Below are 25735 nucleotides of genomic sequence, written 5' to 3'. Positions count from 1 at the left end.
TGCACGTATTTTGTTATTTGAGACAATGAGAAAAATCAGCATAAAACATGCCATAAGGAACCAACCCAGTCAGGCCATGATGAATATCCCCCTTAAAATATCAGCAACCAAAAAAATAAAATAAAATTAAATGAAAATTCTAAGACACCAATCAAACATTTCTGTTTAATACCACATTTAATACTGTTGAATCAATTCACTTATTCAGCTTATTTATTTATTTTTTAAAACTTTTCCTCTACAGACTTTCTGCTACTGAGCCCCACTTTTATTTCCTCACTCTTCACTACAAATTCCCTCCATTTAAGACTTTTAAGTAAGCCCTCCTATTATTCATCAGGAGAACTGATTACTTTCTAAGAGCACTGAGGTCTCATCGTAACACAGTCCAATGTAGCACGGCTGCTGCTGAGAGTGAAAATAATCTCAAGAGGGAGCCAAGGGAATTAAAAAACAAAACCAGAAAACAATAACAATGAAAAACCACTCAAGGAAAAAAGTTTTTCTTTGACTTTCCCCATTGATTTTACTGCACCTTAGAAAGTTCTGCTCGATTACTCTTTCAGCGAGAAAAGGAGCTGCATGGAATATGTTGCATTTTAGCATGGACATTTTTCAATCATTTGCTAGAGAGCCATATCCAATAGTTTCCTGGAAGTGCAGGAATTTGAATTTAGACTCTGTATGTCCCTTAAGTGTTTCCGTAGAAAGTAAAACATGACCAATCAGCTTTACTAGTTCTTTCCAGACGGCTGCCTTAGAAGCTTTCCATCAGCATATTTGCAGGTTCTGACATGCAACTAGACTTCCCTACTCTGTGTGTCTAACCAATCTCCACATCACTGATCCCTTAAAGCTTACATTAAGGAATGAGCATATGCCTAATGAGGCTATTGTTACATTCAACAAAAATAACCAGTGCTTTTCATGAGGAGAAATATTTTTTAAGATTCCAATTTCTTACATAGAATTAATATGTATATTCTGGGGCAAAACCTGAAGCATTTCTGATATATCCACAGACAATAAGGGGAGTCCAAGACTTGAAAATACACTTTGAACATAACAAGTCCATACAAGCATTTCTGAATTTTAAACGTAGCATCATGGGATGACCTAGGTTGAAACAGACCTCATAAATTCATCTAGTCTAACCTGATTAAAAGGATGCAACAACTATGAAACCAGACCAGATTAATCATTGTTTTATCCAGTCTGTCCTTAAGAACTTGATGTTCTTTTAAAACCTTCTTTTAACTGGGACTTTATTTTTGCTACATCACTAAAAGATTAAAACACAGCTGCATTAAAAGTGATGCAGAATTTCTGGTTTGGCACATGTAACAGAGACCAGTAATTTACTACTTGATTGCAGGAGAAGCAAAATGAAGTCAACAGGGTATATACTTTCAGAATGACCTCACAAAATGAGAAATGGAGGAAGTCACTGGCCCGATAAATCCTACTGCTTCCACCTGTATGTAATGATGATGAAAAGTGATTATGCGAAAAGTATGCAAGAACATCCACTTAAACCTGTTCCTCAACCATTTCCTCCTCTCTGCTAAACACAAACACTCCTCCCAATACCAAGGTTAAGAATATTTGCCACAGTAGCAAAAGTAGCAGCAAACTAGAGTCAGGAAAGGAAGAGGAGACCTCATGGGCAGCCATATTACATGGTTTACAGAATCACAGAATGGTTTGAGTTTGAAGGGACCCTAGAGATCATGTAGTTCCAACCCCTCTGCAATAGGCAAGGACACCTCCCTCCAGACCAGGTTGCTCAATGCCCATCTAGCCTGGCCTTGAATGCTTCAGGGGATGGGGCATCCACAACCTCTCTGGGCAACCTGTTCCAGCGTCACACCACCCTCACAATAAAGAATTTCTTCCTAATATCTAGTCTAAGTCTACCCTCTTCTAGTTCAAAGTCATTTTCTTTTGTTCTGTCATTACATGCCCTCCTTCCCCAGCTCTCTTCTAGGGCCCCTTCAGGTACTGGAAGGCTGCTACAAATTATTCCCAGAGCCTTCTCCAGGCTGAAGAGCCCCTTCAGAGGGCTCAGAGTTCTGTGGCAGAAGAAAAACTGTGTGAAATTACCCAGATGGTCCTTGGAAATGAAAAACCACCCCAGGTGCATAAAAACATACACTGACAAGGGAACAAGGCAGCCAGCACACAGCTGTGATGCTCCCCACCCTCACACCTAAGAGCTGTCTCCAGCCCCATGGCTCCATCAGGCTGTTCAGTCCAGGAAGGGGAGTCTGTGGTTCCCCTCCGTAGGCCAGCACCAGCTGTTCGAAAACAAAACATGGGCAAAAAGACAGCTCAACAAGTAACTTCTCACACCAAAGCAACTTCTTTCAGGATTTGTTGCACCTAGGACAGTTACAGTAAATAAATGCTCCAGAACGCTCTCCTTAAATGACAACATTCTATCAACATTTGTAGCACACAATTTTAGCGTGATCTGCCTGAAAACCATGCTCCAGAGAAGAAACTGGTGTCAAAGAAAGGCTAGTTTGCAGGCAAAATAACCCCCTTGGGAAACCTACAGTCATCAGAATTGCTGGTTTATATCCACCTACTACCTCCCAAAGATCAGCTGTACAAATCCAGCTGTTCTGAAGCAGACACTTTACACACAGATTTCCTTTCCAACAGCAATTTATAAGAGATTTGGCAGCTCTCTGTGACCAACTGTACATTCAAGATAGTATTATAATGTTTCTTCATTTTCTCAGATATAGCAAACTCCTCAACAGTGCAAAGAGATTTCATTGTGTACAAAAATGCCAGAGAAAAATTAACCATGTAGTTCTGCCTATAATTAGAGTCAGCATGGAAAACACAGAGGTATCTGTCACATCTTCCTGGATTTGGTTTTGCTGTAAGACCACTGCATAACTTAGAAGCAGAAATCAGAGTGCATATAAACTTGATGTATAGCAAACTCAGAAAATCAAAATGTGAGATTCAGTGAATCTTCAAAACCCATGTCAAAACCATGCTTAGGACCGAACAACATGGAAATAATTCACACCAACTTTAACGTTTATTCAAGCCTGAGTTAGAATTTGGCTGTCACTAAACTCTGACCATCTGATACAGTAAGGCTATAAAGCAATGATTATGATCTAACAGACCACAGCCAATTGCTGACATTTTATTCAAGTTTACTTATGCTCAAAACATGTTTTTAGCTGGAAACTGTTTGGTGAGAAAGTCGGGATAGAGAATTCTTGTTCTACTTTCATACTGTAGCTCTTTTATTTATCTGGCCCAGAGCACAAGAACATATTTAAATAAAAAACGACATATACATACGTGGACACACAGACACGGACACCCTATTCAAATCATCTTTATGGCAACTTAGACTAGTAATGCTTCTTGGAAAAAATATTTGTGATTACATGGAAATGTATGATTTATTAAGCCTTCAAAGCAGCTGATAATTGTGAAGTTGAACTTCAGCTAATAAAATGCCCGCGCTTCTGTTCAAGCTCAAATCTGCTTGGTAACTAAGTTGAACTGACACTGCTGCATTTATGATCTTTTACTAATTTACGCCAGCAGAGTGTGAAATCCAATTGACTGCTCAGCTCTGCATCCTCTGAGCTGCTCATAACGCTTTCCATCAAATGATTATCCGGATGGGCAGCCTGCAATTTGGAAATATTATCAGGAGGTAATTGATTCATCAAGAAACAGAATTCTTAAATTAACATTTAATGTCTGGTACACCACATTCCCCAGTATCACTTTCTGCATGTGATCACATCTGGTTATGCAGCAGAAGCTGATCCCTTGCTGTTTTGTGTCTTGGAAACTACAGCCTGCACCTTTTGCCCCGTGGCCCCAGTGCAACAAAGCAAAGCAGGCAACATACCTAGTCATTGTTATGAGCTGCTTTCCCTATGGGCCTGGGTTGTAACTTTTTCATTTCCTGCAGCTGCAGAGGTTGTCAGACAGTCTCACAGGCAGTGCTTTGGCTCTGAGCCATGGGTGGGGAGATCTCTGTCCTTACTCATAGCCCACATTTGCTTGCTCACAGTGTTAAAGCAGCAAATTTCTCTCTTCTGCAGCCTTTCTCTGCTTTTAAGCAAACGCTTACTGTTTATACATTTTTTCCTTCTTTACTTCCACAGCAAACAGTGAAAATATCCACTTAAGAACTTTGTCATCTCAAACTCAGCTCTTATTTGTCAACCATCTTGTTAGATGGTGTCAGTTATTTGATGCTCCTTACTGTACCATAAATCCTTTGAGAGATATTGAAGTTGTGGGAAAAAAAACCCACCACCACCACCACAAACAGAACAAAAGAACTGCTGAAAAGACATTTTTCAGTTTATGGCACCAGTAAAGACTGCATCCTCAGTGTAAAATCAAAAGCCAGCATTCAGTATTGCAGTACAACAGGTAAAAAAAATTACAAACAATTTCAAATATGTGCCAATTTTTTTTTCCCCTGAATTTACAAGCTTGATTTTGCTATACTGATTCCTGTCCCTTGCCTTTTACCCAAAACTCTGTGGCTGTTTAAATGTCCTGCAAGCAAAGGAAAGAAAACTGCACATATAAAAAAGAATGTTCAACAGAATGAAAAGAAACCTTGGTAAAGAAGAAAAGCTCTAAATAAATCAATGGGAACATTCTTTCTCACCCATACCCAATAACATGTGGGGAATCATTGAAAATAAAAATGTTGCTGTATGCATTACTTGTGAAAAACATGTTCTTCTAAAGCTAGTAATTTATTTTTTGTAGAGTGCACCAACTGTTATCCAGCCTCTTCACTACCCACTTGTTTGTCTTTTTCCCCATTATAAAAGGGATTTTTTTTTTTAAATGTACTCATCTGCAAAAATGCATATTAAATTGATTACATGACCCAAAAAACTTATAAAAATGGATCAGATATCCAGCAGAGCAAGCAAGAGGTCTGGAATCTGCAATCAACACTACCTACCTAATGAATGTCTTTTCTTCCATGTAATACTTTTCTGTATGCTTAACAAAATATTTGTTTGCTGAATTATTACACAATTCTGAAGACTGAAGATCTCGAAGATACAATAAATGCCTTTTTTTTTTTTTTTTTAAATTTTTATTTTTTTACCCGTTGATACTAAGTAGGTATTTTAAACAATACATCTTCCTAGAACCATAGAATGGCCTGGGTTGAAAAGGACCACAATGATCATCTAGTTTCAACACACCTGCTATGTGCAGGGTCACCAACCACCACACCAGGCTGCCCAGAGCCACATCCAGCCTGGCCTTGAGTGCCTCCAGGGATGGGGCATCCACAGCCTCCCTGGGTAACCTGTTGCAGTGCGTCATCACCCCCTGCATGAAAAACTTCCTCCTAATATCTAACCTAAACCTCCCCTGTCTCAGTTTAAAACCATTCACCCTTGTCCTATCACTATCCACCCTCGTAAACAGCCATTCCCTCTCCTGTTATATGCTCCCTTCAAGTACTTGGAAGGTCACAATGAGGTCTCCCCGTAGCCTTCTCTTCTTCTGGGCTAAACAAGCCCAGTTCCCTCAACCTTTCTTCATAGGAGAGGTGCTCCAGCCCTCTGATCATCTCAGCAGCCCTCCTCTGGACCAGCTCTAAGAGCTCACCATCCTTCCTGTACTGGGGACTCCAGGCCTGGATGCAATAGAAGACAAGTAACAACTACAAAATTATGTAAGCAAGTGAAGAGATTTGCTTTCTGGGCTGTCATTTCTTGTCTTTTAGCATCAGAATAAAACAATATTACCTTCTGTGACTGACGAGCTTTGGACAGACACAAAATGACCAAGATCAGCTGTCAGAACAAGGCACTTCATGGAACACACTTTCTGCTTTCATAATCTTTCTTATCACCCTCCTTTGGATGACCACCATTTCAGGTAGTTAAGACATTAAATATTACCCAATGCATTCTTACTTAGCAATGAAATATGATCTTGCTGTAAACTAGAAAAGGCTTGCTATTTCAAAACTTCAAAGCTCGCTTCACCTCTGAGATACCTTTCTAGCTCTAGTTGTCAATCAGACAGGATTGTTAAATGCTGTTGAAAAGATCAGAACTGTAGGATCTCTAGAATCTAAACTATGGGTTTCCAGGAAAACTTTCAAAGTTGTTTCATGGGAGTAACTAAAATGAGCAGACATTACTAAAGACCTACAGAGTCCAAACGATACTGAAAAGAGTGTAAAAACTCTTCAATTAATCCATTTCTATAAGCTAAGGAGTCAACATTCAAGAAGCTACCCCTGCCACTTCTCTGATGGTGGGTCATCTCCTCTTCTCCTCTAGGATTGTGTAAAACCTCTCTCTCTCTCTAAGAGAGAGCAGCTTCTGTACAGCAGCTTCTGATGCCAAACATGCACAAATGCCAGACTCATGTCTGCTGCACGTGTCTTAACCCCTGAAGTGTACAGAATTAATCATATCTGATGCTCACACAGTTCACAGTGACATATTGCATATACTTGCAGACCTTAAAACTCCACAGGGCAATATCCTCACTCGTTAAATCATCCAAATAATCTGGAAGTTGTATTGCATTGTAGATAAAAAAACATAAATAGAAGTATTTTTATTAAGAAGCCTGAGTTGCAAAAATCACTAGAAATCAGGAAATCTAACAATGGTGAACACAAGTGCACAAAGGCCTACCTTAATTTATCTAAGGCATTCACATGTTTTTTCTTAGAAGAGTGTTTTGTTTTTATTGCTGTTGTTTTAGGGTTCTTTTGTTGATGTGGTTTTTAAGAATTCATACCTCAATGAATGCCCACAATGAACAATACTTAAAAACTGAGATGATCATCTACTTTTTCCCCTCGCTATTCTGATTAGTATATCCCCCAGTGCCTTGTTTGCAGATCTTTAATCAAATCCAGCACTTGAGAAATAATAACTTCTGGTTGGGATTGTCAGAGGAACACTTCTCTATGCAGCAGAAAAAAATAACAACAAAGCATCCCACCAACTTTCCCTAATTTTCTGTAACCCCTCTGCATAGCAAACACTACCACAGCTTCTTTCTAGTAATAGAAAGCTGAGTTATAGACTGAAGTCAAAAGCATCCTATGTTCTACATTGCACAATCTAAAGCTTATTTTTTCTCTTTTTTTAGCTTCCAGATTACTTAGCATTATATAATAGGTTGCATGTTCGCGCTGACTTCAGTCACATGCACAGGAAACTTTACGAATCAGACACCCAAGTCCTGACGCCTGACACCCACTAAAGTGGGAATAAGCAAGTAGCAGCTGCTTCTTATCAGCCGGGGCTCAGATGATGTGCAATAACATCACAAGGGAAGTCTATGGAAGAGGCAAGAACAGAAGAAACTTTGGAGCCTGCATTCAATCGTGCAAATCATGTTGATTCTAGCCTTCTCTTTTCTTCAGTTTCCATGATCAATATAATTAATCAATGCCTTTTTTTTTTTTTTTTTTTTAAAAGCAGTATGTCAAACACAAACTCTATTAATTTTACAATGCTCTGCCCCTTCTTCTCTCCAAACAAATGCTGAAGGAAAAATATCAATACAGATTATGTCCACTGGTTGGATTAATAAATGTAACCTCTCTCCCCCAGGAGTCTGACAGGCCCAGTGTTCTTCACGTAACATAAATTGCTCAGTACAATCTACTTCTTAATAAAATTCTCTGTTTTCAAATGCCAAGTACCCAAGCTGCAAAGGGAATTGGAATTATCAATTCTGTACTTAGAAAAAATACATCTGTTAAGATTTGCATGATTTCAATCCATCAATCAAGAAGAAATGCTTCCATGAAACCTAACTGCACTTTTATTATCAAAAAAGCCTGCAAAATTTATCTTCCCAAATGGGAACACAAGAAGTCAAAAATGTTTTCTGATTAAATTCTTTGGATGTTTTTAATCACACTGTGTTCAGAAAGTTTCTCCTGTGCTTGCTCCTGACATAAGTAATATAAATTCTTCCTATTTTAGTCAAGCACGTTAATACAGGGTCAGTATTAAATGCGAAAATGTGTGATGTTCTAGCTGGGATGGATGGAAAATTTGGGAAAAAAAAAAAAAGAGCATATTTATAAAAAAAATCTCTAAAGACATGATTTTGTTCTGGGAAAAAAAGTCTTCCCCAGCACCATTTTCTTATTAAGTTTGTTACTAGAAATAAGAAACTTTTTGAAAGGCATCTTTTCCTCCAGCATGTGCTGAAACACCTAATGAATTAGTTATTATTTTAATTCACACTGCTTTCTGTTAAAAGACTTCAAACAGCTTCAAATGAGGCAAGCAAATATCTTTTCTAATAACTAACAATTCTGTGAGCCTGAAAATTTATCGAGCCAAAGGATGAAACTATAGTACAGCAAAACCATAAAAACTAAAAACAAAAAAAAAAATTATCAGATTTTTACTACACCCTTCAGGGCCTCATTCTTCCATTCAAAACAAAAGCAAAGTAAGATTTCAGAATCCAGCTGCACTGAAACAATAAGTTAATTTTGTCTTTACTCGCCCAGAAAACTCAGTTAAGTAAAATACTGAATTTGTAACAGCTCATTCCAATGCCAGGGCACATGGATGTGCATATCTAGCTCTTCTGTAACTGAGCCTGATTTTATCATGACTTCTTACTGCAGGATTTTTCAGGAAATACTGATATTACATGCATAGGAGGTTTTTGTCACACATTCAACACATGATAGGTATAGATATATATTGAAGCTTGATCTAATATGATATGCAAATTTGTTTACCAAAACATAATTCACATAAATCTCTTCCATCTTCTGCCACATCTTCACTTAACAAAGACAAATGCTGTCTATGAAAGAATCGATAGCATGGCTGTAGGATCCTAAGAACTAAAAACTGCTTTATCTAACTAAAAATTAGAAACCAAGGCAGAGTAAGAACAATGAAGTGCCCATTTATCAAGCACTCGCTATTACCCAAAACTTGTGCTGCTGTCAGCTAGACTTTGCTTCCATCATTTCTTACCTTTGTGGTTAAAGATCCCCTCCATCTCCATACTACTGCGAGAGTGAGCAATGCAGAGGGACCCACAGGGGACCAGGCCTTCTGCAGCTGGGGACCGATCTGTAGTTCGAACCAGACACCAGTCGGGTTTGTCATGAGGTCGCTCCAGGACCTCCACAGTCTGCCCACGGCGGATTGTCAGCTCATTACTATTGCAGGCGGTGAAATCATGTATTACCACCGTCAGCTCGCACCCACCAGACAACTGTGAGGGAAAACAAGAGCAAGAAGCCAGATGAACGCTCATTATCAAACCAACCGTCACGCACCATTACCTATTCAGGATTCCTGGCAGGGTTCGTATTTTGGATGAGATAGCAAGCTTCTGGGGCTTTCCACATCAAGAACGGAGCACTTCCAAATCAAGCAGTTATGATGCTTCTAGTACAGATTTTTAACTCTGCTTGTATCTGCTTATGTTCCAAACACACTGGTTGTGACAGGGTTGGGTGGAGAATTCAAGCAGTTTTTCTTGCTAGACTGCTCCTTACCCTCAAAGTTGAAGAAGCAGCCACTTAAAAATATGTCTTATGGCTGATAACTCACAGCAAAAAGCCAGGTATTAGTAAATGCAATCTCTATGAGATTTATCATCTTGCAAACCCAAGGCAGAAAGAGGTCTGTTTCAAATGAACTTACTAACCCATTCCCATGCCATTTACAGTTCTTTCTCAGGTCACAAAATAACACAGTATACTCCATACATGAATACAAAAATCAGCATAAACTTCTTCACATAATATTCCCAAATACCTAGCTACATGATACAACTTCCGCCTTCTTGCTGATTCCCCAATTAAACCACACAAACTTAATTTAGAAGCATGCAAGGGTTTCCCCACTACTTCCAAAACACTTCATTAGAACTTTTTTCCCTAAGGTTACATTTCCTCTTTGTTTCATCTGCTTTGATCAGAAATGAAAATTATTATATACACTTTGCAAAGTTCCCAAGATTACTCAGTGCCAGAACACTCATCCAACTTAACTTAACAGCCTGGGAATGCCTTCTCCTTCCACGTAGCAACGGTGTTCCAGGCTACTTCAGACTTTAGTGTCTGAATACTTCTAGCTCATGGTGCTTTAGTGCCACATTCCCATTACAACCCAGCTAGTATGGCTTCCTGCAGATTCAGTAGTTTAGATCAAGCTAGTCAACTCCTCCAACTCAGGGAGGTAAATCCTGCAATGCTCAACTCAGACAAGGGAGGACAAACACTCTCTGAGAGTTACAGTCACAGCTAATATAGAAGCATGTGCTTTACCCACAAACTGAATGGTTCCTGCCATTTTATCACTGCCTATTTACACTCAGGTTCTTAACTGCCTGCTGGCTACATCTCACAAGCTTTAGGAGAAGAAGATAAGTCTACATTGTTATTTATTAGTTTTCATTACCGAAGTTTTCATTGCCTTGCACCAAAACATCAGATAGAATCTTTGCTAGGATAACACTATTTCTTATCAAGAAAGAATTTTAAAGCAGAGGGCAAAAAAAGGAAAAATCCAATTGGCTAAAAGGCTAATTCCAACTTCCTCCCTAGTGGATCCTGCAACAACAGCATATAACTCCTAGCAGACAGTTTAACTCCAGAGCTTTCCCATGGTCCATGATTACTAATCTCAATGGCTACCCTTACTTGCATCCACACACCCAGAAAAAAGTTTCCTTTGGGGGAATGCAGAGGCTAGCAAGGATAAAAAAAAAAAAACAAAACAAAACCCACATCCTTATACAACTATTGTTTAGAGATGGTAAATCAAGTTCCACCCATTTTGATCCAGGCTAAAAGTTAATCACGTTGTTACTACTACATTTCTTCAGATAGTCCCAACACTCAAATTATGACTGCTGTATTTTCAAAGCATACTACCTTCTCCCTCATTAAAAACTTCCTTTTTCCCTTCCCTCTCATTCTCCATATTGTGTGAGTTTTTAGCCCATGCAAAACTATGCCAAAGGGGAAAAAGTAAGAGCTTTCCCTTGTTTTCTGGTATTGATTTATGTTACAGCCTTCTTCAGACAAACTAAGAAACAATTGAAACCATCTGGATGGCTGATGGGGACTAAGAAAAAGCTGACAGAATATGACTTCAGAGACCAAATTTTTCCCAGGGAATTTCATATGCACCCCCCCACCAGCGCAATCATCAAGACAGTAACAAGTAGACACTCTTCAGAAAATCCACCCAGACATTGTATTTTCTCCTAAATATCTACAAGAACATAGCTTTGGTTCTCTGCTTCCTGTCTGACCCTTTACTTCCCTGCAAATAGAAATATACTTTGTCTGCAGTGCAAAGGTCACGTGCTTTTGGCATTAGTATAGATGTTATTCCTTCTCCTTCCCTGAATTGGAAGGGAAAAAGTAAAAAAGAAAAAACAAAGATTTGCTCATTAGCTACATTTTTTACAGTATTAAGCTAAAGGAAAAAGATTGCTTAGAAAAAAAAGATGATAGTAGCTATATCAGAAACTACTAAGTTACCCAAAAAAAGACACTGAGACTGTGCAGGAATTAGATGTCCTGGCTGACCAGTACTCCATTTAAACTCCTCATTCCGTCACACTTGAGTAAGCAGTATACAAGACGTTTCCAAAGTGCTAGTATTAATTCTTCCCTGTTTTCAAAGACTTTAACATCGTTCCATGCAATTTGACACATGACTTCTTTGCTGCTGTCTAGAACACCTATACAATGGGGTGTTCTACTCAGACTATGTTTAAAGTTAGCACCATGAAGAACAAACCCAAAAAACGTGTGTATCAACGTTACCCTCTCTTGGCATAGTGACCATTCTTCACCTCCCCAGCTGTAATGGCCAGGAAACAGTACTTCTCCCTTCGTTTCTTTGCTCATTTTCTTTCCTTAACATGCTTTCTGAAAGCAGTTTCCTTCTCTGCACTGATTAAATGCAGTTGGACAGCAAGGAGTGTCTGGGATCGTGTACATTGCTCAACAGCTGTTGTTGGACAGCTTTGGCAAGGCTCTCTAGGTTAGCTGGAGGGAAGAGAAAGAGGCACAGCAGAACCAGGAGACTGATTTGCACTGAAGAGAAAGGAGTTGCAAACCACCTAAATAAAAGTTTAGGCTGAACAAGGGCTTTATCCGTCATTCTCAACAAACTCTTTATGTAAACTGAATTAATCATGCATGATAAAAATAAATGAGGCTATGTCTGAAACATGGAAACTGGAGAGACAGAGTCTAGATGAGAAACAAAAGCCAGACAGAAATAGAACAGCAGATTAAAAAAGGCGTAAGGTTTAATTAAACAGCTTATCATGGGACACAGTGTCTTGCTGTTGCTGAAATTAATGTTAACCATCTATGTTCATCTCGCTGGGGCTTTTTAATCACTGCTGATTGTAGAGAGGAAAAAAAATAAAAGACATAACCCATGACTTATATACAGAGATTCTTAGTTCAGGTTTGCAGAAGTCAGAGATACCACATCATCACTACTGACTGACTTCTGTCAAATACAATGGCCTTTATATATTGCCTCACTTAAGGACTGCTTATTAAGTTTGCTACTGCGTGGTACTTTTACAGTAAGGAGAAGTAGGAGGAAAGAGAGCAGCTAATAAGCTTTCTTAATTATTTCAAGTGTGAAAGATCTATATCTTTTTTAAAATAGAACTTGGGTGTCTTTTCTCCCTCAGCGCAACTTCTTTCTCAGGGAATTTCTCTTTGACCAGACCCAGCTTGGCCTCTGATGCTGAGGAGGAGTGTATGCTCAGAAACAAGTTGTTTTTTGTTTTGGTTTGTCTTTTTAAAACTTAAGTAAAAAACTAGTTTGCCTTTATTTTTCTCCTGGCAGGTGATTTTTTTTCCATTTTCAGCTGGTAGAACTGGTTGCCTCATGCTGCTTCAGTGATCTTTCTACGCCCAAGCTTTAAGAAGCATGTAAATGAAATACAAATTCACACAGAAAGCAGTAGAAAGTGTTATCAACTGGGCACAAAAGACAATTTGTTAAAATAAAATACTGCTCCACTGACCACACAGAGCAGCTGGCATGATTCCAGCTACTTAGGATAACATCGTAGGATGGCTCTACTTATAAAAGCCTATCATTTCCTCAGGTATCAAAATAGTTCGGATTATTTAACGTTTCTGCCAGCTCAGTTAACCAAGCACAAAGAGATCTATCAGACCTACACTGCTTTCTTTAGCTTCCTCATTTCATTTCCTATGCACTGGATCAAGTTCAAGAAGATGCTAAAACCAGATCAAGATCTGAAGCTAGGAAACAGCTGAAAGGTGAAACAAAAGGCCAAGTGTCATCTCTTATTTATTAGCCACCTAAAATGGTCTCTACAGAGCTAAGGAGCATGAATGGGAAGAACGCTATAAACAGTGAAGGGCAAAATATCTACTGAGAAGTGTACAGTAAGAGCATTCATTTGGAAAACCACAGTACATCAATGGAGTATGAATCTCTTCTCAATAAGCTTACATTTTAGTTTGGGTTGTGTTATACCTTCTAATACTTCAGGATAGGTTGGTGCTACTGGTGTATTTAACTTGACTTGCAACATGGAGATACATCACAATATTAAAATGTAGGTGGAAAGGGATCTTAGAACATCTAGTCCACTCCTTTTAGTTCCTCCAGACCATGAGCAGTTGCAGCTGAATGAATTATAATTAACATTTATCCAAAGTTTTTGCATCATTTCCAATTATGGACATTCTCTAGCCGTCAAAACTAGGCTGCTCTAGAGCTTCACACTTCAATAGACACACAAAGAAAAGCCACTGCAATTAAAATGGAATCCTTTAATCTCATCTCATCCACTGAAAATATGTACAAAAGACTGCTCTGTAATTCTGTTTTTCTTGCAATTCAGGGCCTTAAGGTTCTTCCTTCTACCTTTTTACTTCATACTTATCAGCCTCAACTCTCTATCTCACCTTGTAAGTTATGTTTGATCTCTAATCAGACTTTCAGCTTTCCTGGAACTTCTCCACCAGCTCAGTAATTTAAGAAAATTCTGTATTCAAAACTGGATGTAGCGCCTAATATAAGCTTCACAGGTGCTCAGTAAAGAATGAGAACTTTCTGCCCATCACTATAGGGCTGTTTCCTCTCTTTATATTTATATCAGACTGAAAATTATACACAGTTTGAAAGCCTTTCACCTTCTCAAAATCTGTTCAATAATCTCACAATTTACATTAGTAGTTAATCAATTTCACCTGTTCACTGTAGCTCAAATGAGTCCCTATTAAACTGCATGGTATTTTGTCAGTTCATTTCTCCCTTTACAAAGATGATTCTGAATACTAATTTCACCTTTCAATATAGTTTTCATACAACATGAAGCTGGGATGGATGTTAACTGTATAAGCGGTCTATCGGATCACACAGTCAACAACCAAAGCTTACAATTCCATTCAAAAAAAAACAAACAAATAAACAAACAGGGTGGAGAAGAAAAAAAAGCTAATTAGGAGTTATTTTCTGCTGTGAAAGCATTTCCAATTAAATCACAAAATGGGAAGTAAAGAAAAAAGTTGATCTGTACAATATTCAACCACCCCCAAGGCTACAGAATTCTATTTTTTTCTAAGCAAATGTCTGAAGAGGACAGAAAATACATTTTGTTTTGGATATAAGATTTCACTCTTTATATTCTTCTCCCTGTTCAATAAATAGTTCTTCCAATCAAAACTTTTTTTAATATAGAGTAACTAGTTAGTAAATATGATTGGATAAAACAGAAAGGTTTTACCTGGTTAGCGATAAGTAACAGGTGTTTGATATTGTGTTTTCTTTTGCACAATAGTGGACATTGGAACACAAGAATGTTCAGCAACAGCTTAAATGATTCAGTGCTAAACATTTTTGTCACTTGCCTAATGCTACACTAGCTGATATTTTAAATGGTTCTAAGTGTAACAAATGGTTCTAAGTCTAACAAACAAACCGTATCAATAGTACCTAAAAATCACTATAACTGTTTTGTTTAATCTCTGCAAGGCTTTCAAGCATAAGTTAAGCTTTTGGACTGAACAAACTATGGCAAATTTTAACTCCCCAAAAGACCACAGACAATGAATTCTCAATGTATGAAGTGAAAGACGACCTGAAGTTCAGCCCACATATACTACTTATTTCATGGTCTTCTGCCTCTTGTTGTTCCTTAACATTTTAAAAAAGTGTCCTCTTACTGTGTTTAACAAAAAAGCCCCACATACTAGAAAAACTAATCAAAGTTATTCTAATTCACACACTTAAAAACAATGCACAGACAGTAAAATTCTTCCTTGGACACATATAAGACATAGCACAAGTGATAGATAGCCCAGTGCCAGTATGACTTGGTCTGTTCTTGTCAAAGAAAAGTCTAACAAGAATTTTACACGCTACTGTGAAAACTCAAATATACTTTAAAAACAAAACTAATCACACTAACCAACTTTAAAACTTAATTCGTCAGGAAAATATTTAAAAACATTCTCCCTTCTTTCTTCCTTCTATTCCTTTTCCTTTTAACTTATAAATCCTGTTGAACAGGTTGTTGGTAAGTCTCTTCCTCATGCCAGACTGGAAGATAATCCTGAAGACATTTCACTTTGCCAACTTTCTTAGTTATTCTTGTATCATGCCTGAGATACAGCTGTGAAGGGCCATAGGAGACAATCCATGCTATTTCCCTCTAAATAGCACACAATAAACAATTAAGAAGAGGCAATGGTTGTGAATGATAGGGATGGATTCCACCATGTCAGTTGGAATTGAAGCACAATGCAGCCAAATCTTTCACACAGCTTGACCTCTTAGTCAGCAGTTGGGGAAATAAGAGACAGCATGTCTTGGCTTTGAGAGTGTGATAGATCATCCCAAATCTATACTAGCCAGGGACTGTTCAGAGGAGTAAACTAAACAAATCTAAAAACACATTAAACTGTTTCTCAATACATAGATACTGTTATTGTAAATCACTAAACAGATAAGCAAGAGTCACTGAAAGACTTTTCTTGCTCACAGGAACAATTTTTCCAACAGATGTCTATGGAAGAAACAACCACCAAAACTACAGACTGACTTCAGTACAAATATACCACGTCAGTACAGAAGATATTATTGACAAATACAAGAGCAACTCTAAGCACTTACATCCTCTTTTTTTTTTCTGTTGTCTTCTTTACAAGCGAATATTAAAACAAAGAATTTAAGTGACTTGCAAAAATATGGGAAACAAACTATCTTTCAGATGACTGTGAGAACTCTGAAAATATTTCTCTGTATCTGTATAGTATAAGGAGCTTATTAGAACCATTTTACTGATGAGGTAATAGGCCAAATATCTGAAAATGTGTTTTCAAGTCATTTACTAAGCAGCTTCTATCTTTTTGTTCACTCCCCTATTCAATTAGCTATCTCTACCTCCATGCAAGGTCTTAACACTTCTCATTTGCCAGAAATCTTTCAACTCCAAAGTAATAAGCACATGTTTCATATATGAATTTTTACTCTTCTGATGCCTATCTTTCTTCTATCCATGAGAAGCTTTATCTGTGCTATCATTATGAGACAACCCATCCAGAATCTACAGACAAAGATGAAGGAAAGGAAGCACTACTGGTATCATATGACTCGTGGACCGGTGAGTAACTCACAGAATCACAGAATCACCCGGGTTGGAAGGGACCTCAAGGATCATGTAGTTCCAACCCCCCTGCCTGGCAGGGCCACCAAACTCCTCTTTAGTATGGTGATTTTCATTAGCTGTCAGGCAGAAAGTGAAAATTCTCTAATGCGTGAACACTGGATAGTATTTTTGCTTCACAAAAGTAAACACATGAAAACCACCAACCTCAAGTTCATAAAAAAAATGGATGGTAGGCTTTCAGAGAGTCACAGAATCATAAAGGTTGGAAAAGACCTCCAAGATCTAGTCCAATTGTCCACCTACCACCAGTATTGCCCCACTGAACCACGTCCACTGAATATCAACATCTAAACTTGAGGAGGTGTTCAAGAAACAGCCTCAACCACATCCTGGGCAGCCTGTTCCAGCATCTGACCACTCTTTCAGAGAAGAAATTTTTCCTAATACCAACCTGAACCTCTCCTGGTGTAACCTGAGGCCATTCCCTCTAGTTCAATCACTTTAGAAAGGTTAAGGCAGATATTGTGAAAAATTCTATGCACAGCATTCAATTTTACGCAAAACATAACTTTACGTCAATGCTTTAGACAACTGCCAGAAGAAAGAGAAGAAACAGTTTCAGTATGGAATAAACTGAATTTCTTTTATGACCTACTGGATGCAGCGCACACTCGTGCAAACCCACTACATTCAGTACATTTTCTTTATTGTATACAGCTATTTGTAAAAGATGGAATGCTTCCATACTGCCATTACTAATTTCAGATGCTAACTCACACTAAGGAATGAATCATTCGCTGTCACAACAGAGCAGCACCTGAGAAACTTACCTTATCGCTGTCAAGCGTGTTCTGTGAAGTTCGAGAGGCAATTGAAATAGTATCAGGTTGGCTGCTACCATCCCCCTGACTGTCCAGGTCCTCGCCATCTCTGCAAATAATTCATTTTTTTTCATTACAACACTAGCACTGAATTTTTGATGTGTTAGATCCTACTCTATACAAGGGGCACCTCAATATTGTGGCAAGAGGTACAAGGTAGACAAAATAACTGATGCACAGGTGAAGAATTCAACGCTTAATTCTTTTTTCTACAGGCGTTCTTTTGTTCAGTGACAACATTGCATTGAATTTAATACAACCAACCAGTCAGGACTATGGCATATAAGAAACAAATCCAAAGCTAGGAAGCAGACTGCTCAGCCACACATTTAAGCTCTGCCAAAGGATACCAAGGACCTGAGTATGAGAAACACACACACAGAATTGTAAAAATCTGAAACGTACAGTTATCCTGTACTGCTGTTTCAAATCCCTTCTGCAATGGCTAGACCTACACTAATCAGGAACTGTTCAGAACAGAAATCTCAACACATGTAGCATTGCAGGAAATTAGAAATCAATTATATGACAAAACTGGACACAATTACTCTTGGTTTTGTCCAATGTACTGAAAGATATTAGAAATTCAATAGAGGAAATAGTGCTGTTGAAATGGCACACTCAGAGATCTCTGACTATTTAAAATATTAATTACCTTCTTCCTTTCTGTTTTGTTGTTGGTGCTGTTTTCGGGATGTGGATTGGCTCTTTCAATGCTCCTTTCAGATGAATGGTCCTTTCTTGTATCACTTCCCGGATGTGTTTAATCCAGTCCTGTTTATTCTCTATACTGGACGCCTTTGATATGTAAAAGAAACAAAAATACCAGAACGGACTGTTGTAGCTGAGAAAAATCCACATACATCATCAATGAATGAATACCAAATGAAAGGCTTAAAGAAAGATTATGTGAATCATTTTTGAAAACTTGAACAGAAAAATGGAAATTCAAGATAGTTGCCTTTATTTTGAACCATCAGTACCACTTTTGCTTGTCAACATTGCCAATATTGTTAAAAACTATTTTATTTAAGATTCAGATTCTTTTATAACTTAACGGCTCAAAAAGGCTGAAGCCTTGTATGCACCACATGATAGACAAGGTGAATTGACTTACTTCAGGAATTCCAGTAATACTATCCTGAATACTGTGGGGCTTTTTTATTCTTTATTTTATTTTATTTTTTAAATTCATACCATGTATTAGGCCTAACTTAATATAATATCCTGCTATCATTGAAAAAACAATTAACTTACATTGTGACACATACACTTCCACAACACTACTTATGCAGCATTCTTCCCACTTTTGAAATGCACAAGGAAGCAGAAAGTTTGTTTAGGGATTGTATTTCAATAACTGTCTGCAATATACCATCTGTATTTTGGAGATAATCCTAGAAAAGATTTGATATCCAGCTGCCCAATATGTAATATGATTATTGAATCCAATTTAATTTCATTACCCTACAACTGAAATACTATTAAATATAAGCATTGGTGCAGATCTAAATAAACTATTATATGTAAACCCTTCTTTCTTTCAATTGTTATCTTCTGAACAAATTGGCTTCTAGTATACTGTAAACATTTAATAAAAGGGGAAATGAAAATATGATTCTAAAGGTGCAAAAAAAATTGAAGCAGCAGTGAATAGCTAGGAAAAAGATCTTTTCCTTTTACAATCAAAAGTATTTAGGAAAAGAAACCAAATACGCTGTTAAATCTTTTATCTAGTGTTTTCATGACATTTACTTATATTATTCATGTGCTGCACTCTACCTTCAAAAATGAACCAAAAAAATCAATAAAACCACTGAAAAACTTGACATACCATAAAGATCATCTAAATACTCTGTACTTAGAGTAGAGAAGAGAATAGAACAGAAGAGAACAGGAACAATTTAAGGTGATTGTACGTAGAGCATCCTTGAAAACAAAATCCTTTTTACCATTCTATTGTGGGAAGATCACTTCAGATAGCAAAGCACATTCTGTGAAATTATATTGTATTATTCAGTGATGTTAAATCCTATCTTCCTGCACTCATCAAGTGCTTGTACAGAAACTAATGTGAGTTTCTCTTTAGTCTGGAATTCACTAGGAAAATGTATAAATTTGAGTGGTCCTTTTAAAGTGACATTATTGAGTAACCACCAAAATATATCTGAAAAAAAAAAAGGGTTTATTTGTAGATGCATTAATTGGTAAATGGGAGGATAAAATTTTTACTCATCTCAACACAACTAAGAGACAAAATAGAAAAGTTTCAGTTGACACAGTCCTCAAAATATGTCAAATTAGCCATTAAAAATGAAACAGTAGGCTCCAGGTTATGCAACGGCCAAATGAAAAACGGTGTTAGTGATTACCCTAACTAGGCAAGGAATTCTACTAATGTCTGTAACTTCCCAAATTCAGGATTTAAAGGTATTGCACACACTCCCATTCACAGGCAAGAACCTTTATAAAAAGTTGCAGGCTATATAAACTTATTAAAATCTTCCATACTATTTCTCCATAAAAACACGGGCCATAAAACAAACCATCACCAACAGCTACTCAGCTACTTGAGAATAAAAGATATCACCTGCCCTGTCCTAGTGGATTTGAGCTCCAAAATTCAAGTCTGTGGATCAAAATATTTGTTCCTATTTCCAAATCAAGTTTGTTTATTAATTTCCAAATCAAGTTTGTTAATCTCCATTAGGCCAACACAGATTCCCTTCTGCTGTCAAGTCTCTTTAGTTAGATGTACATCACAGCCAATTCTATACAAAGGAAGATTATCTGTCAGCAGCTGTCCATCTCAAAGTAGCAGAAATCATCACTTGTTGCCTTCCTAAAAAGCAAGGACAACTACAAGACTGAGTGTACCTATACACATTCACTAAACATATAAGCTAAAATTACCTTTAGAACAATTTTGTTGTCTGAAGTTGGTGTTCTTCCAACCCACAGAGCAAACTTGCAGGGATCTCCTTCAACATGTTCTGTGACACCCAATTCAGAAGTCTGGAATTAAAAAAAAATGTGAGGACTCCATGGTAATTTTTTTTTTTTTTTTTTGTCAGCAGACACAAAGGGATGCTAATATTCTCAATGGCTGAGCTCTGCTATTTAAAGAGAAGCTTCAGTCTAACTTCTGAGCTTCAGAGAGAATTCTTTATTCTGGGGTAGGTGGTGAGGCCTCTTCAAAAGCAATGACTGCAAGCTAAGCACTTTTCCAGTAAAGTAGCTATATACTATAATACTTATATTCTTAAATATTGATTTGCTTTTTTTACTTTTCTGACTTGACAAAAAAAAGAAGTATTACAACTCTAAATAAAATAAATAGAAATGCTTGGTTAAAGTTAAATGTTGGTATTTCTCTTTGCTAATTTTTATCAGGGACGTTTATTAGTTATTGATTTTTTTGCTTTTCTTCTTCATAGCATTTTATTCTCTCTGAAATGGATTAAAAAAATAAAAAGTCATTTCCCTGGGGACAACTACACTAACAACCAGTTTCTGGGAATGTTTGGATGTCAGAACTTTATGGTCAGTTATCATTCAAAATGTTTTTGCTTTCCAACTAGAATAACAATCGTGAATTTGTTTCTATTTAAACAATCCATACACTCTGCTCCAAAATAAATAAATAAATAAATAGATAGATAGAAAGATAAATTACAAGTGAGAAATTCAGCTCAAACTACAAGAGTCCTCACTCCAAAAGACAGTTGCTAAACATTCTTACATCATTAGAAGCTGCATTTTTCCCTCATTTCCAAATGAACTGACATTACAACCTTGTGGGACTGACTTTGCAGCTCTGCCTCCTCTCCCATACAATGACTAGGCAGCTGATGCTACCTTCCAGTACCTGAAGTTTCTTTTGTATTCCAAGTTCTTCAGGGAACCAAAGGGAGACAAGATAACAAAAGCTGCTGCAGCCTTGATAGGTACTAACTACCTTGTATCAAGAAGGACAACAGGTGTTTGAAATGAAATAACAGAACATACAAAGCATAATAGAGAAAAAAGAGGTTTTTGAACCAACGTGCTTTACCAGTGTGGACATGGAAGTGGGAAAGGGAAAAGAAAGAGGGAGAAGCACTTGAAGTAGACAGAAAAGGCTCGTTACTTATATCACCTAAACTTGGCCATATAACCCAACAGATCAATAGAAGAATAAAGTCCTTCAGAGTGAGAGGTTAAGTAATTGTTCTTAATAGTCTATCATAAAAACTAGTTTTGTTCCCAACCAATGCAGAGCAAACTGATGGAGACTGTTGCTTGAGAAATTCAATTGATTGTTGCTAATTTTACAGAGTGTGAATACCGATCTCATCCAATGTTATTCAGTAAGATATGTGGATTACACTTGTAAAGCATACACATAATGAATGCAAGAGGGATTTTTTTTCCTATTTTTAAAGGGAAGGCACAAATTCTCATCTTTACATTCTTTCATTAGACCATAAGAGCTATCTCTTATTCTGTAAAAGAAAAAAAAAAAACCAACAATTACCATGAGATAACTAGCCTCAGTAAACAACCTAGAATTTACTTCCATAACAAACAGTTCTTGCATTTACAGACCACACAGAATCACAGAATCACAGAATCACCCGGGTTGGAAGGGACCCCAAGGATCATGTAGTTCCAACCCCCCTGCCTAGCAGGGCCACCAACATACATATTCAGATCAGGTTGCCCAGGACCCCGTCCAACCTGGCCTTAAACACGTCCAAGGACGGGGCATCCACAACCTCCCTGGGCAGCCCGTTCCAGGGCCTAACCACTCTCCTAGTAAAGAACTTCCCCCTAACATCCAACCTAAATCTTCCCTCCTTCAACTTAAAACCATTTCCCCTAGTCCTGCTGTTGTCAGCCCTTTTGAAGAGTTTACTCCCCTCCTGGGTGTAGGTTCCCTTCAGGTATTGATAGGCTGCAATGAGGTCACCCCGCAGCCTTCTCTTCTCCAGGCTGAACAAGCCCAACTCCCTCAGCCTGTCCTCATAGGGGAGGTGCTCCAGCCCCTTGATCATCTTAGTCGCCCTCCTCTGGACCCTTTCCAAAATCTCTATGTCTTTCTTGTACTGAGGGCTCCACACCTGGACACAGTACTCCAGATGGGGCCTCACAAGAGCCGTGTAGAGAGGGACAATCACCTCCCTGTCCCTGCTGGCCACCCCTCTCCTGATGGAGCCCAGGATCCCATTTGCCTTTCGAGCTGCCAGAGCGCACTGCTGGCTCACGTTCAGTCTCTCGTCCATCAGGACCCCCAGGTCCTTCTCTGCCGAGCTGCTCTCAAGGACCACTCCTCCCAGCCTGTACAGGTGCCTGGGGTTCTTCCGGCCCAAATGCAAAACCTTGCACTTTGCCGTGTTGAACCTCATCAGGTTCACCCGAGCCCAGCCCTCCAGCCTGTCGAGGTCCCTCTGAATGGCATCCCTTCCTTCCACCGTATCAACCGCACCACTCAGCTTGGTGTCGTCAGCAAACTTGCTGAGGGTGCACTCAATTCCCTCATCGATGTCATTAATAAAGATGTTAAAGAGCACCGGTCCCAAGACAGACCCTTGGGGGACACCGCTTGTTACCGGCCTCCACCTGGACATAGAGCCATTGACCACCACCCTCTCTCTGCGGCCTTTCAACCAATTGCTTATCCATCGGGTCGTCCACCCATCAAATCCACTTCCCTCCAATTTGGAGATGAGGATGTGGTGGGGGACCCAGTATGTGTAGAATGTCCACTGGAATAAAACTAGTGCTATTACTGTAACATGACTAGTAAATTAGTAACAGAAAAGCTTTCTGTAAATTCCTTCCACCCTTCTGCTTTCTATAGCACACCAATGTTAATATAAAGCCTTCGTTAGCAGCTGCTTTTGGCCTATACTCTTTCGTCCTCGAAAGCATGAGAAAACAGAAAAGTTTGAATATTCAGTTTACGCAGCGTGCTACAATTGTTCCAGTTTGTCAGGCAAGTTTAAACGATCTGAACATAATCATAATCATCTCGCCAGGTTTCTAAATATGGTTACTTGGCCTCCCATACTTACAAACAGTTTACTCTTGTAAATGTACTTGCTCCTTCCACTTGAGTCCTTTACTTCTTTACTAAAAACCAAGGACATCTCAAAAAGGAAAAGGTGCCTCTCTCTTCCCTTTCGAATGAGAGTTTTGGGGTCCCACACTTGGAAGGATTCTTGAAGGATGAGCTCTCCCTGAGATTCTATATTTTCATCAAAGCCTAAAAACCCAGGGAGAAGAAAATATCAGCATGAAAAGTTGATAATATGAGAAGTTTAAAAAGCACAGCTACTGTTCATTAAGCAATTAATTTATTTTTCCAAATACAGCTTGCAAAAGATAGAATTCCAAGAAAGCAATGCTAAAAAAAAAAAAAAAAAAGCCCCAACACTGTAATAAACTAAATGAAACTGTAGCTCAAGCCTATGCCTAAATTTAGAAATCTAACTGTTAAGAAGTTTATCAACTATTCTGGCAGCATTTCGCTGGCAAATGGAAGCCCTGTTGGCTTCCCAAACTTCCCCTGCAAAGAAAACTATTTTTCTTGTGAGGTTTTTGCTACTGTAAAAAGTGAGCAGCTTGCAAAGACACAACAGATAACGTTCTGACAACAATGGCTCCCAAATGCCATCTCTTTTGCTGATACAGCTTCCCTATTGTGCATGAAACAAGCATGCAAACATATTCCAATAGAGAATGAAAAAAGATGGCAGCCTGGAGCTGTTGCCACGTAGATCTGCCACCTGCCTGCCACTGATCCACTCTGCAATAAAGAAATAGGAGCTGGATTATTTATCTTTACACATAACAAAGATGAAGGTTGAGAATACGAATGAATTCTAGCAACAGTGTTCTCCCAGGTTAATATGGAGTTTTAGAGCTGCAGGGTAACAGAATTTAGTCTTCCATATTCTTCTGAGCAGTATAAAACTGCATTTTGAAGAGATACTGCTTGCCAATAGTCTCAACAGAAAAACCATCCTTCTCAAGAGAACAACAGTTCTTACAGTTCTAAAGAGGGAAAAGTCCAGAGAGCATCAGATGTAAGTTGCTTCAGCATGTTCATTCAAAAACCTCCAGAGACACAAAGAGGAAATGTGCTCACTCACTGTATTTGTTTAACATGGAATGACTCAACTATACACGCATGATTTATTATAAAACCAACTTATGTAAAAGATTAGGATATTCTCCAGAGTCACATTCCCTGCGTTAGAAGATCATTACCAATGCTGGTCAGCATTTCTACTAACATCATCTCCTGAACAAAGCATTTAGAATGGATCCTTAAGATTGACCTATATTGCTGTTGTTTAAAATCAGGGAAGAGTGATTGCCTAGAGCGTTCACATGACCAAGAATCATCTGTCAAACCAAGGTACGTTTTATACTAACTTGCATGGTACCGCAAATTCTATGACAAGCTCTAAGAATGCACAGTGAAAGAAAAGCAATTTTGACTGAAAGCACGGTAAGTTTTTATTCTGCAATGGCAGGCTAGAGTTGCTCTGCTTTTAACTTTAAAGAAATCTACTTTGCAAAAAAATGCCCAGTTTTATTATTAAATGTATGATGGTACCGTCATACATGATAATGTGCCAACAGCAAAATGGATTTTGGCAGAAAGTTGTTCTCAGCACATAGAAGCAATTACTTCCAATATCAACTGTCTGCCACGAACATGATTATACTGTACTGGCTAAGACTCACACTAAATTGGCTTACACTGACTTTTTACTGCCAGAAAATACATTTCACTTCAACCAGAAGTCTGTTAAGAAACAGGCAGCAAACAGATGTGAAAAGTACAAATTTCTTGGAGGCCATTATTTGATACATAAATCAGAAAAATCAACTCTAATACACTTATGTTCCTCTTATAAAGAAGTTAAGGACACTGCTTGGAAAACTTAGCCGAAGTTAAATTCGACCATTAATTTAGTAGGCTGGTAGAAAACTTTTATTACTCTACATATTTTTCAATTCTGCAGTGGCAGAGATGTTGAGTAGGATGAAAGAACATTTTTAAAAAACTAACAACCTCTATCCATTGTCCAACAATTTATTTTCTTCAGTAAGTCTGCATTTTATTTACCTCCAAATAAAAGGCATATAAAATACAAACACAGAGACGAAAAGTCTTCATG

General features: G+C 38.1%; 1 protein-coding gene across 3 annotated transcripts in view; it reads right to left on the bottom strand.

Moving 5' to 3' along the window:
- The window catches only part of TRIO (trio Rho guanine nucleotide exchange factor), a 224379-nt gene that overhangs the window by 55346 nt on the left and 143298 nt on the right, over positions 1-25735 (bottom strand). For all 3 annotated transcript variants that reach the window (XR_007376094.1, XM_048940615.1, XM_048940616.1), the window contains exons 30-34: positions 23618-23808; positions 20475-20576; positions 18217-18359; positions 17511-17610; positions 9015-9258 (exon numbers count right to left, since the gene is read on the bottom strand). Coding sequence is in view for 2 of the 3 variants with exons in the window: in XM_048940615.1 (XP_048796572.1) it covers positions 9015-9258; positions 17511-17610; positions 18217-18359; positions 20475-20576; positions 23618-23808 (780 nt within the window). In the remaining variant the exon portion in view is untranslated. The remainder of the gene's footprint in view (positions 1-9014; positions 9259-17510; positions 17611-18216; positions 18360-20474; positions 20577-23617; positions 23809-25735) is intronic.

The sequence above is a fragment of the Lagopus muta genome, chromosome 3, assembly GCF_023343835.1.
Source record: "Lagopus muta isolate bLagMut1 chromosome 3, bLagMut1 primary, whole genome shotgun sequence".
In the NCBI taxonomy this organism is placed as follows: domain Eukaryota; kingdom Metazoa; phylum Chordata; class Aves; order Galliformes; family Phasianidae; genus Lagopus; species Lagopus muta.
Note: the sequence above shows the minus strand (reverse complement) of the source record. Positions and strands in the feature narration are given on the sequence as shown.